The following is a 14,287-nucleotide window of genomic DNA, read 5'->3' as shown; positions in this document are numbered from 1 at the left end:
CTCCAGAGTCGCCCACCTGGCCCCTTCATGTTTGTTTAAGTTGACCGTATCGCCTCAGTACCCCTGCATTGACATCGCCATAGGGGAAGAGGTTTTTGTTTTTAGAAAGTCAAGTTGGGATGGAATTCTGTGAAGTTGGGAGGGAATTCTTTGAAGTAGGGATGGAGTTCTGTGAAGTTGGGATGGAGTTCTGTGAAGTTGGGATGGAGTTCTGTGAAGTTGGGATGGAGTTCTGTGAAGTTGGGATGGAGTTCTGTGTTTGTTGACCCTAAAGATGGGCTGGAATTTGGGGGCTTAGGTCAAGTCAGGGATGGGTGTTTGTGTACAGCAGGGAGTGAGGAGAGGCCAGAACTCGATGCACATGCCTGGAGTTCCCTCCCAGGTGTCAGATGTCAGAGCGTCACCCGCGGTGGAGACTGTTGAGAAAGGGGAACGAGACGTTTCGAGACGGCGGCGGGCGGGCTTCAGAAAAACCAACCGTAAACATAATTCTGTCTCATGTTTTCAACCGGGATGAAATGGACTTGAGGCGTTTGGCGAGAGTGTAAAGGTTCTCTTTCCTCGGCCTTCCTCCTCCCACTGTTATCTCCTCCGAGATATCACCGCTGCCCTTTCTTTGTGTCTCTTACTCTCACTCTCACTCTCACTATTCTTATCCTCTCCTCCTATTTCTCCCTTTCCCCTGTTTATTTCTTTCTCATTTTTCCAGTCCTCCTCTTTTTCATTTACATTACATTTACATTTAGTCATTTAGCAGACGCTTTTGTCCAAAGCGACGTACAAGGTCAAGCTAAGAGCAATAAAAAAGCATGGTGTAACAATAAATGCTTTTTTATTGCTCTTAGCTTGACTGTTCTCTCCCTTGTACGTCGCTTTGGACAAAAGCGTCTGCTAAATTTTTCAAAACCGCAAACGTTGGTATTTGTAGAAAAATTCTATGCAGAAAATTCGATTGCATTTCTACGCATCCTTTTCACCCATGCGTAGGGTGAAGTTTTCCAGGCATGTGACACAGCGACACCCAATGTTGAGATCACAAAATAAAGCTCGTCCCGGATGAAAAAACACAGATGAAATATAACGCGCGTCACCGCGCATCACTACATTTCATAACGTTTAGGCCGACGCCTGCCTCTAATTGTGGATATTTGTCACCACTCAGATATCTCATAGGGTATGAGTATAGGCTAAATAAGTATATAAAACAGCAACACCTGCATCCTGCAAAACCACTTGTCCGTTTGTCTATTAAAGGTTTTATAAGGTCCTATTGATCTCATTCTTGCTGATTGCCACGAGGGCTACAGATAGTGCTCATGGTGACTTGTGTAACGCGAAATTAGTGCAAATTAATGTGAATAAGGAAAAGACTACATTCTGGACACAAAGATAAATGCTGCTTGAGCTGTCGTCGACTTTTGAACTGGCACTACGGAAGTTTAAGAAGCTTTTGCTTTCGTGCCCATCTTGCTTTCAGTAATGTCATGGGCAGAAATCTTACATCACCTTTGAGGGGATAATAACATCAGTGTTTACAAGAACAACTCCCGAGGGGAATCTGAAGTAGCACCAAAATATGTCTACTGCTGCAGTGACATAATATATTCATTGGAGATCGCATCCAGAGGACTCTCCCCCGTTGAAGATTGTTTTACCATAAAATTGCACACCACCAAAAGCATCGCTAGATACTGAACACTCACCGCCTCCCCTCTTTACCATTTACTGGTTACAAGGAGTTCTTTCCGAGACCAGCAGAAAAGCCAGAGAATATCAAAGAATATATTGCTTTTATATAAAATTATTTGATCTGGTTTACAATTACTTTTGTCTACAAAATGTGTTGGTTTTGTCCACAAAGTGAGAAGTGCATTCAGCCTTTTGTCTACAAGATGAAAAGGTCTGTTACATATCCGCCCCATATGATGCATGGTCTATGATAAAAACCAGACAAATGGTAGGCTATGAGTTCTTTAGTTCTTTTAATACAGAACACATTTCACGCAGAACATTTTATTACTCTGTGTACTTCTCGTGTTAGACTTTCACACTCTGCAAACTTTAACTTCTTGCAAGTCGACGTCTACATTTTTCCCTTGATGATTATCCAATATAGACTCGTTATAAACATTAGCATATTCATTGCATTGATCATTTCTGGATGATTGTGGGACGACACACACGCACAATTCAACGCAGGTTGGTATTTATACGCGTATATATGCACGTGGCCTCACACCCCAAGAGCCCACACACTGCTCAGAGAAATAGAAACGAGACACACAACTTTTCTCTCCACTCCCTCTCCATCTCCACTCTCTCCTTGTCTGCGGCCAAGCTGGAATAATAAAGGGCATTTCATCTGTCTTCTCTGGTACCATGTCTTCTCTTCTCTCCTCTTTCCTCCTCTCCTCTTTCATCTGTCTCCTCTCCTCTCCTCTCCTCCCCGGTCAATGATCCTGACTGCGGTCAGGCCTCGCTGTCGAGGGAGTGGTGCCAAGCCTATTGATCCCACTGACCCATCGGGACCGCTCGTGTCACCCAAGAGGCAGAGACAGAGACAGAGAGAGATGGGAAGAGAAGTAGAGAGAGAGAGAGAGAGAGAGAGAGAGAGAGTGATCCAGAGAAAAAGAGAGGGAGGGGAAGCACTAGCCCTCATTACTTTTCCATGCGGTGCAGAGCCCTCTCGCCCACAGCCTCCACTGCTCCCTCCATCCAGGGACGGACCGCTGGCGGCACTCCAGCCTCTCCAGCAGTGAAGCTGAGAGCCGCTGAGAACCACTGAGAACCACTGAGAACCACTGAGAACCGATGAGAACCACTGAGAACCGATGAGAACCGATGAGAACCACTGAGAACCACTGAGAACAGATGAGAACCGATGAGAACCGATGAGAACCACTGAGAACCACTGAGAACCGATGAGAACCGATGAGAACCACTGGGAACCACTGAGAACCGATGAGAACCGATGAGAACCACTGAGAACCACTGAGAACCACTGAGAACAGATGAGAACCACTGAGAACCACTGAGAACCGATGAGAACCACTGAGAACCACTGAGAACCGATGAGAACCACTGAGAACCACTGAGAACCACTGGGAACCACTGAGAACCACTGAGAACAGATGAGAACCACTGAGAACTGATGAGAACCACTGAGAACCACTAGGAACCACTGAGAACCGATGAGAACCACTGAGAACCGATGAGAACCGATGAGAACCACTGAGAACCGATGAGAACCACTGAGAACCGATGAGAACTGATGAGAACCACTAAGAACCACTGGGAACCACTGAGAGCACCAGTGGAGATCGAATTCCACCATACAACTCCGTCTAATACCTAAAAGCTGCGTTAACAACGTCTCTACTAGCTGATGTGAATGTGTCTGTTGATACCTAATGGAAGCGTTTCTAGCGAGTCCAATATCTAATGGTTGTGTAGGTGCTATTTTGATACCTCAAGTCTAGCTACTGAGTTTGCCAAAGCAACAAGCGCATCAACCGTCTAGTGCCTAGTTTAGCTAAAGAGCCTCTGAGAAAGGCGAAGCACTTATGGGGGAGCATGAAGCTAACGCGATTATCAATACGACAGGCTGGTGTCTGGCGTTAGTAGAACCGTTCTCCGGTCACCGTAGGTGCCTGCGCTCTTGGCTGCATTGCACTCTGCGGTGTGGTGCGGCGGCTGGCTGGTTTTGTGGCAGTGCAGTGGGAGGCCAGGATGGACCAGACCTCAGGTCTGCACTGTAATTCAACCCTCTGCCCCTGCAGCAGCAGCACGGTGGGGTGGGGGTGGCTTGGAGGCTGCTGATGGCTAGGGACCACAGCAGTGGATCAGATACTACATCATGAGGGCCATCTCAGTGCAAAGTCTAATACTACAGCGCCATCTTGTGGCAGGGAGGTGAACTCATGCTGCTCAAATGAATCTAAGAAGAAGGATTTTTTTTTTTTTTCATTCAGATTGATCAATGAGAATCAGTTCAAGGTCAGCAGGGGTGTTTGTATTATCATGACTTAATCACGGTAGCACTACGCTGGTCTCCTCGACCACATTGAAGTGGATCAGGTCAGTGTTATTCTGAGACTTGGTGGATGGAGGCTGTTATTTATTTTCAAATCTACTGAAATGAATGTGTCCACTGTCATATTTGTGTCATACAAAGGTCAGTCATTGACTTTCCATTGCTAGTGCCTTGCTGTGTCCTTAATTTTTTTTTCAAAATGGACAACTATTATATACAGGTCAGGCGGTGTACAACCATAGACTTTTTTTTTTTTTTCATTTTTTTTTTCTCTTTTGTGCAGATCTTTGACATTGAGGCCAAGGACCAGGAGAGGGAGGTGTGCTTCGTAGACATTGTCTACGATGAGATCCCTGAGCGATACTACAAGGAGTCTGAGGTGAGGGGCATTTGGCTTCATGAAGGAAAAAAAAAAAACACAAAAGAGAATTACCATCCTCAATAACATCACACCTATAAGGCTATGGTGAGACATGGGTCCACAAGGTCATTCTGCAACATGAGTTTAATGCCAACACACAAGCACAACGTCCTGAGCCAAAGGTTTCTGAAACGTCTTTTCAAATTTTGTTATAGAAATGTAACTATGTTACAACTTGACGTGTGGGTTGTCATAACGATTTTTGATCCCCTCAGCCACAGGATTGCATAGCTAGCTATGGAGCTGATGTCAGCTCAACCCTGCCAAGTTTCAAGAACAGTTACATTACAGCCCCTACAGTTTATTAGGAGGAGATATATTGACATCTGAGTTCCCCTCAGTGTCCTCAGCCACAGTTTTTCTGAAGCGTCCTTTTAAGATTTAGCTCCCTGGGACCTGGGCCAGCCTTAGCTGCCGTCGGGCCTCGGCTCAGAGAAGCCCGTCTCAACCCCCCCGTCTTTGTCTCGCCCCGGCAGGACCTGCGCTACTTCCGCTCGGACAAGACGTCGCGGGGCGTGCTGCAGGAGGGCTGGAGGGACACCCAGGAGCCCATCATGTGCTCCTACAAGCTGGTGACCGTCAAGTTCGAGGTGTGGGGCCTGCAGACGCGCGTGGAACAGTTTGTGCACAAGGTGTGAACCTCTACCCAGCCGCTCAGGGTCACCTGGGCCATCTGCATCATTAAACATGTCATATACGTCCTTATCATATATACGTTCCTGGGACTCACCACACTCAGCCCTGTAGTTCCATCCGTGCGGTATATTGTAGTACTATCCTATAACGTAAATGTAACTTGCTATAAGACAGTGCTAAATCCTCCTGTGCTTTTCTCTATGGTGTCAGGTGATACGAGACGTTCTCCTGCTGGGCCACAGACAAGCCTTCGCCTGGGTGGACGAGTGGATTGGTAGGTCTTACAACACAGAAGTAGCAATCAATAAATACAATACAATTGCACCAAACTATTTTGTTGCAAGCACAGTAAAGAACAAGGTTCTGCTAATTTAGTTCCTATCTAACTGAAGATGCATGCGGTATTTGTTACGCATGCGGTATTTGTATTTGATTGAACATAAACTGTCATCGTGTCACCTGCATGTGTTTTTGCTCACTGCACCCAAACCCGTCCTCACCATTGACGCGTCTCCTCTGCACTCACAAAGTGCCTCTTACTAACACTACCCTAGTGGCCTGTGTGTGTGTGTGTGTTTGCGCGTGTGTGCGTTCGTTCGTGTGTGTGCGTGCGTGTGTGTGCGTGTGTGTGTGCGTGTGTGTGTGCGCGTGTGTGTGTGTGCGTGCGTGTGTGTGTGTGTGTGTGTGTGTGTGTGCGTGCGTGTGTGTGTGTGTGCGCGTTCGTTCGTGTGTGTGTGTGCGCGTGTGTGTGTGTTTGGGTGTGTATGAGCGTGTGCTTATGTGTGTGTGTGTGTGCAGATGCGTGTGCACGCATGTGTACACACTGAGAACATTAGCTCCCTCTGTTTGCTAAGTCACGCCGTGGAGCCCTGGGGGCCCCACCTGTGGTCCGAGGCCGTAATTACCCACGTCCCCTCTCTCTCTCCCCCCCCCCACCCCCCCAACTCTCCACCCCTGCTGCCACTGCTGCTCGCCAGAGCCCCAATCAAAACCGGCAGCAGCCCCGGGGGAGATTAGCGCAAGCTGGGAGCCTGGCTTCTGTGCCCCCCCCCCCTCTCCTTCTTGACCCCTGGTGACCCCCGCGTGGTCCAGGCACGGCTTGGGAAAGCCCGGCGTAGATTAGAGAGTTCAATGGAGCGTCAGCAGCTCTATTAGCTGATGAGCCGGCCTGCCCTCCAGGAATTCTTCAAGGACGGCAACTCGTGCTTTTGAAGCTCAGAGGCCACAGCTCTTCACACAGCTCTTTCAGCTCGTAGATGAGCACTGGTCTCTGCCAATAGACAATTCTTTTACATAGTCACGACAACCTGCTCAACGGAGTTGTATAACATGGTTGTGGACAGTGCTAATAAAAGTTATGTGACTGTCCTTAGGAGAAATGATTAAGTCTATAATAGTGTATGTTATCAGGGAAAATTAGTTGATTTATTATAGTATATGTTATTAGGAAACATGTCTGGCAAAGATTGTGTGGAGGAGTGTTGTGCCAGCTCAGGGTTTTTTGGCGTTGTGCCGTCAGCAGCATAAAATTAATTACTGAGATCAGTCTGATAATGAACAGATGTCAAGTTTGAGCACCTGTGCAAACATTTAACTTGGTGTTTATTTATGGAAAGGCCCCTTGTGAGAGTCAATAAGAGCACGTAGTTTACTCCCAATCACACCCTTAAGAGCATATAGTTTTTACATACTTATATTTACATACTTATATTTGCATACTACGCAGTATTTGTACAGTTCTGTCTGTATTGTGAGATTCTGGGCTAATAGTGTGAGACGACGTGAGGTTGAGATGAGAGAATGTGAGACGACGTGAGGTTGTGATGTGAAAATGTGAGACGATGTGAGGTTGTGATGAGAGAATGTGAGACTGTGAGGTTGTGATGTGAAAATGTGAATTGAATTTGTGTGCATGGTCTGACTGAAACGATAACATCCACTAACTCCCTCTGTGCGAGTGCTGACGGGTGAGTAGCTAACTGCTTGTTTTCTCTGCACGGGAACGCTCACTCGCTCGCTCGCTCACTCACTCTCTCGCTCACTCCTTCTCTCCTCTACACTGTCCTGGACCGATAATCTCCTCACTCCAAAATGCACGTGATCTTTTAGACACTCTCCCCTTGCTTTCATGCAAACACTTTTTCCACCTCTTTTTTTTCTCCCCTGGGATTCTTTTGTTTCTATCCATCTTATCCAGCTCTTGCGTCTTCTTACCTTGGGGGTTCCCTTTGTTTTGGTCTCTTGACCTCCTTGGACCTTTGGTGCTTAAGGCCCGACTAGCTTTCGCAGCTGGCTCCAGTCTCTCTCTGTGTCTTCTCTGACTCCAGCGCCTTGGGAAAGCTAGCTCAGCCTCCCTCTCCCTCTCTTCCGCTGGCTGTGCATTCTCATCCTGAAGCTCTAACCCCCTAGGAGCTTCACGCCTGCCCTGGGTGAAGCTCTAACCCCTGACCCCTGACCCCTGACCCCCAACACTCCTCCTCCACGCCACCTTCTCCCAGTTCAACCAATCAGAATGTCTCTAACAGAAGATGCCCAACGTCTTGCCCCCTTTGCCTTTCCAAATCCCGCCCCCGTTCCCCCCCCCCTCCTCCTCACTCTCTGCAGATATGACTTTGGAAGACGTGCGGGAGTACGAGAAACAAATGCATGAGAAAACCAACATTAAAGTTTGCCTTGAAGAACATTCCACCAATTCATCAACATCTGAGGATGGCATAGAGATCCATGACAAAGCCAGCGTATGTGGTGTTTGTTTTGTTTTTCATTTGTTTGTTTGTTGATCTGTGTGTGTGTGTCTGTGTGTGTGTGTGCATGTGCGTGTGTTTCATATGTTCCTCCCTCTGTGTCCTTATGAGACTGGATACCCACTCACTCTAACTCTCTCACCATTCACACACTCAGCCACCATCAACATCCATGACAGCCCTCACCCAAGACACTGAGCCACGCACCCTATGCAGTTGTACCGTAGCCATAGTAACAATCACTGAAGTGGCCAGGTTTACCACCGTTGGGGATGAATGTTATTTCTATAGCATATAATGCATCACACTTTGAAGTGGCCTGTCTTCTAGCTATTTCAGCCTGCCTGATTAGCATTGTACATACACAACAGATATGAAGTAAGCTCTATGATTCAAGATGTAGAGGACTGAGGGTAAAGGAAGATATAGTGTGATCGGGTATACATAAACTGGGTATTATAACCTGGTGATGAGAACCATTCTTTTTCTGATTGGCTGGCCCGATATTTCTATATAACGGGTCACTTATCAAGTAGATCCAGTAAAAAACGTTTAATCACCGTTCTCTGTCAGTGCACTGGAAACTTTGAATGGAAACTGTAACAACCCTAGTAAATAACGGCTGATTGAAAAGCTGCCCCTGGGCTAATACCATGAGTGTGTCGTCAGGCAAGCTAATGAAGCAGCTAAATAAACACATTCTCTCATTTTGCCAAGTGGTGTGAATGAATTCCGTGGTTAAATAACTTGTTATCTGGAGAACTAGCAAGGTGGCAAGCTAGCAAGCATAGAATCAGAAACAGCTAGCAAGCTAAAGGATTCGGGCTTAGCAACAATGGAATCGACTGTAACCAACGTTAGCCTTGTCCGTGACTAAAGAAAGTAGTAGTACGAACTAAACAGGTTGCCTTCTTTTTGAACTGAACCAAACGTTTCCTTTGTGGGCTCCACATGCATGCCTAAAGACATGTATGCCACCCGGGGTATAAGTGGGATAACGGCCTTCGAGGTGTCCCGTTATGTATGCCACCCGGGGTACAAGTGGGATAACGGCCTTCGAGGTGTCCCGTTATACGAGAATACTGGACTTGGCAGAGGAAAATCTGCTTCGAGTAATGCAGTTCTTTCCCTCCTCATCTAAAGAAACACCTCCGTTATCCCTTTCCTGGAGTACGATATAGTGTGATAGTGTAAACCAAAAAGTGTGTACTGGAGTAGTATTAGTTTGTGTCCTCTGTCCAATACTATCTTTCTCTATCTCTCTTGCTCTCTCTCTCTGTACTTTCTGTCTCTTTTCTTCTCTCTCTCTCTCTCTCTCTCTCTCTGATCATTCTCTCCCTTGCTGTCTCTCTATGTCCCTCTCTCTTACTCTTGTCTCTCTCCCTTTAGACATGACGATGGATGAGGTGAGAGAGTTTGAGCGCACCATCCAGGCGGCCACCAACCAGAAGATCGGGATATTCCCCCCGTCCATCTCCATCGGCGAGACGCCCCGGTCCTCTCTGGCCTCCTCCGGTCCCGCCAGCGCCCCCTCCACCCCGCTCTGCACCGACGCCCCCGAGTTCCTCACCGTCCCCAGGGACCGGCCCCGCAAGAAGTCCGCCCCAGAGACCCTCACCCTGCCCCAGCCCCAGCCCGAGTCCGAGTCCGACCCTCCGCCCACCCCACCCCCAGCCAGCGCCCCCATCTCCAACCACGCCCCCTGGAGCTCGGAGGGCAGTCAGCTGGAGTGATGGCGCTCTTGCAGCCTACACACCCTCTCTGCCTCTGCCCCCCCCACACACACACACACATATACACATGCACACACACACACACACACACACATATACCGACATATCACCCCTCCTGCATACCCACCGATATACGCGTCTCCTTCTTCACGTTTCTTTGGCACAGCTCGACCAAGACGCCAGTTCGAGTTCCGCGCCACCTCTCGGCCGTAACACAAGCTCACCACTCACGCTGTAAATCCGCCTCGACAAAGACTCCCAAATCCCAGGGCTTAGGCCGCTGGAAGCACCAAGCGTGGGATTTGGGGAGCGCAAAGTCCCCCCCCCCCCCCCCCATCCCCCCTCAACCCTACAGGTCACCGCTGGATTCCAGCCAGCGGCAAGCAAGACATAGAAGATGCCACGTCCTCCTCCTCCTCCTCCTCCCCCCCCTCCCAGACAAAGAGAATATGCATTCATTTAATTATCGTGTGTGTGTGTGTGTGAGTCTCAGTCTGTCTGTGTATCAGTTATAAAACAGTGTGTCCAGGCCTCCATGTTAACACCAGGCCTTAAAAAGCCAGATAGAATTCCAGTTAAGTACTTTTCCTGTCTTCGTTTTTTTTCCCCCCCAGGAGTTTCATCAGAAAGCTTCCATTGCGTAGCCATATGACCTGCGGTCTAAGTCAACCTGCTTCGGCAGCACAAATGTAGATATTCTTAGCGACACTGCTGATTATTTTGAAACGTCATTGCGGCATGTGTTGCTATGCCACAGCACAGCGTAGGACGGGAGCTCTGAGACCGGAGCAAAACGAATCAGCTCCGATGGGTGCGTCTTTCGGTGGCGTAAGGAACTGGGATGGGTTGAACTCGCTGGGAACCGCCTATCAACATTGTTCTTGTCCTGTAGATCGACACATATATTGTATGTGTTCTCAGTGTCTGGTGCATGTTAAATACCAGGATTTCGACCGATCCGAGAGAGCAAGAGAGACAGACAGAGATAGTGTTCTCAGGTCCGCATCTTTTTTGATAACACAGGGCAGGATATGGACTTCTTCCTACTCACTGCTTTTGCTAATTATCTACCTGTACAGCTTTCTCTACGTTAAAAAAAAAAGCTCTTGATAATCCAACCAAGTTTACACACCAACAAATATAGCCACGGCGGGGTGATAAAAACCGAATCAAACATGAACGATCTTTAGATAAAATAGGAGTTCAGATGAAGTCTTATGAATGATGTTAAGTCCGAGAAATATGGTCGTGAGAATCGTGGCCACGGCGGGAAATTCACCTTGTGCTTTTTGCCATCATGCCAACAGGAGCCGAGTGAAGTCTGTGAGGTCCAACCTCACATGATTACATTTCAGCCGTGTGACCATTCGTACACAAGATCGACAGATACACGACTGGTCAGTCAGATACACGACTGGTCAGTCAGATACATGACTGGTCAGTCAGTGTGCAAACTAGAGCAGCAGCAGATTATCAATCGATGTCTTCACACATGGAGCGGACAGGGCAGCACACTGACTGACCGACTGACTCTTAAGATGGGGGAGGTCTCTTCAAAACATGCCTTATGCGCTTGGTCTGTACAGTACATTCTGGATGCCGGGTCGTATCGCTTACCTTGCCCGGTCCACATCATTTTTAAGGCGTGAACAAAGAAAATATCCCTCTGAAAACACACTTGCTGTGCCAACTCTACCGTCACAGGGGAGGAAGAGGTTTTGATTTGATTTGGGAAGAGATCCTCTCCTGAGTTGCACTTGTGGAAGTACTTTGATAAGCTGCTAAAATTGCCATTGTTTCAAAAGGGTGGGGGTGGGGGGGGGCTTAAAGCCGCATGGAATGTTCTCCAACATATATACATATAGGAGTGTATATGAGTCTATAGAGGCAGGATAAGAGGTGGAAGACTTGAATGTGACTTAATAGGTTGTGTAGTTATTTGCCATATGATAAATACAAGTCTCCAATCAAAAACTGAGCATGCTCGGAGAAAATAAGACTATCCACCCAGTGCCTCTGCATGTGAAAAGTGTATCTTCTAGTCTGTATACCAAAACCTCCTTCAAACAGTATTTAAAGAGATGACGAAACCACAAAGAGAATTCTGTTCTTCTGTGCTGCGTTTTTTGTTTTGCCACGCTTTGTGAACGAGGCGAGTTTGACATTTTCAATTTGACATATCAGATCATCAGATCAGCTGTGTAATGGCCTAACATGCGCTTTCAATGAAATGCTTTTCTGTAAATCCGAGCACAAGCAGTCCATTAAGAAGTCGGGGCTTTGGAAAAATGGATATTTCCCGTTTTGGCAATCACTGTTCTGTTAATGTTTTTGTTTTTTTCCTAATAACCCGAACACTTCAGAAAGACATCTGTTAATGAATAAACAGTAACTAGTGGACCCATGATTCTAAAATTCAGAGATTTTTTGTAATATATATAATATATATAATTTCCTTGCCGACTCATTTCTCCTTTCAACATGATTGGACCATAATTAAACAAATGGGTCACAGTTGTCAGACCATAAAGGAAGACATACTGAAACAGTTTGCTTTCTGACCAAATGTTTTGTCAAAAGACCAGCATTCTAGTTTGCCTCCTGCGAGACTGATAAGCCATGCTCCCCTTTAGTTAGAAAGCAGTCTATAGTACCAGTTCACCTCAGCTTCTTGTCATCACAAATGGACCAGGGCCCAATGTATCAGTTCAAATATCCAACCTTCTACATTCGTACTGTCCGAAAAGGAGGATTTTCAGTCTTTTGTTTATACTCTTTTGGGATTATACACAGTCCAGCCTAGCAAGTGGATTTTCTTCAGGCATATGCGGTTTACCAAAATCCCAGGGATTGGTGTCATTGTTTTTTTTTTTTCAGCGGGTGTGCTAATTCTTGAGTTATAGTGAGTAATTTGTAAATAGCCTTTGTACAGATATCCTCTGGTTTTAGACTTCCTATAATTGATCTAAAATGAGGTGAAAGTTATCAGCGTAGAGATTTGGGTCTCTATCAAATGGAAGGTCTCTGCCACTTTGAATTATTCCAGTTCATTAAAATGCTGTAATGTAATCAGTTCAACATATCCATTTTGCTAGTATGATTTTGCCTTTCAGTAGCTTCTGTTAGTTTCTCGCTCCTGTTCACGTGTAAGGGTATTTCTTTCAACTTTGATATGGTCCTAGGACCCCTTTTTTTTTTTGGAGAAGAAAAAAAACGCAAAACATTTTATGTTCTTTAGTTGTTTCGTTTCAGTAGCGGCATTGATGTTTTTTCATTCTGAAGGTGGGCTGTCTTTACCTTTTTGTTCTTACGGTCAGACTTAAGTATCAGTAGCATTGTGGGTTATTTTGTTATGGCTGTATTTTCTATCTGAACCCATTTGCTCAGAAGGACCAAGCTTTTGTGTCACTTTGAAGTGCAGCTGGTAAACATGCTGTTATTTTTGTGTTTGCTAAGTGCCATCCTCTCTCGGCTGCTGAACGTCGCTCTGGGTTCTTCCACTCTGGTATATTTTTATTGCCCTTGGATATGTTTCGTTTGGTTTAGTTGTAATTACTGTTTTACTTTTTTCTTAAATCTTGTAGCAAATAAAGTTTACTTGCTATTTAAAATATTCTGTGTCAAGTCCTTCTTGCATGGCAACACCCATATGCGTGTGGGGGAGGGTATGAATGTATGGAAGGGTGCAACTTTAGGAAAGGTGGCTACGTGAGATTAATACTTTAATTCATGTTCAGTTGATGAAATTGAAACAAATTACATTTTTGAATGGTAATTCTTTAATAGAATTTCCCTTAATTGAAGTATTTCTTAGATATAACTAGATATAATATCACTAAATATAAACAAACTGAGCCAAGTTACAGATGAATGGAAAGCTCAGTTCAGGATACCAGAGGACTGATGGAAAGACAAAGTATCTAGAAAAGAAGATGATGACCCTCTTCTACATGATGAAAATACAACTCTTGAAGCTAAAGACATGAGGCATAAGAAGAGTTGGCTGTGGGTGCATGTCCTTGGCACATCAATCAACTGTGCCCAGTTGTGCAGTTTGAACAGAATATGAAGCACTACATTAACCTTTCTTGACACGTAATTGCACATCATGTTATTCTGTAGGCTAGACAGTGCATTAGTGCTCTCTGCACACCCATTTCACTATTACTTCCATCCCTCATTTGTCAGAAATAGAGAGGGGTTTTTATGTTGATGTAACCTGATGATATTTTGTTGTCAACAAAAAGAAAAATGAGTAGGCTGTGATATCAATAAGTAAAAAAACATTACCTAAAATACCTACTTGAGTAGCTTACTAATCAAACGTCATGATCAAATATATATATTTGTAAATACAGCATTTTTTTATTAAATATAATCCATCAGCAGCTCATCTTCTAAATGAAAATCATAAATATTGAAGCATTAGGCTAATACATTTGGGCCTTTACATTTAGCCTGCTAACAGCAGGCCTGATTTGTCTGCAGGCTAAAGTCAAAACTATTCAGACATTCAAGAAAGCCGTAAAACTGTAACTGTAAGCCACACGTTTATTGTCCACATATAATGATCAATAGTGGGCTATTGTAGTGTAGCCTATTCTTTATTTGTATGTGTCCGCTTAACACATCTGTTGTTTTGACACGTTTTTTATGAAGGGCAAACTAACATACGAGAGGGCGTGCACACACACATAAAAAAAATAAACGCTGGATGTTT

General features: G+C 45.6%; 1 protein-coding gene across 2 annotated transcripts in view; it reads left to right on the top strand.

The window, feature by feature from the left end:
• LOC105900233 (phosphatidylinositol transfer protein cytoplasmic 1) overlaps positions 1 to 10,330 on the top strand; it is a 72,380-nt gene extending 62,050 nt beyond the window's left edge. Inside the window, exons 6-10 of one of the 2 annotated variants that reach the window (XM_031563555.2) lie at positions 4,317 to 4,412; positions 4,931 to 5,086; positions 5,301 to 5,364; positions 7,695 to 7,828; positions 9,224 to 9,322. In XM_031563555.2, coding sequence (XP_031419415.1) covers positions 4,317 to 4,412; positions 4,931 to 5,086; positions 5,301 to 5,364; positions 7,695 to 7,828; positions 9,224 to 9,229 — 456 coding nt within the window. In that variant the 3' untranslated portion in view covers positions 9,230 to 9,322. Of the gene's footprint in view, positions 1 to 4,316; positions 4,413 to 4,930; positions 5,087 to 5,300; positions 5,365 to 7,694; positions 7,829 to 9,223 lie in introns of both variants that reach the window. The other variant, XM_031563554.2, reaches the window with a different exon arrangement.
• The last annotated feature ends 3,957 nt before the right edge of the window (positions 10,331 to 14,287 follow it).

The sequence above is a fragment of the Clupea harengus genome, chromosome 26, assembly GCF_900700415.2.
Source record: "Clupea harengus chromosome 26, Ch_v2.0.2, whole genome shotgun sequence".
NCBI lineage: Eukaryota > Metazoa > Chordata > Actinopteri > Clupeiformes > Clupeidae > Clupea > Clupea harengus.
This window is presented reverse-complemented; position numbering and strand designations above follow the sequence as displayed.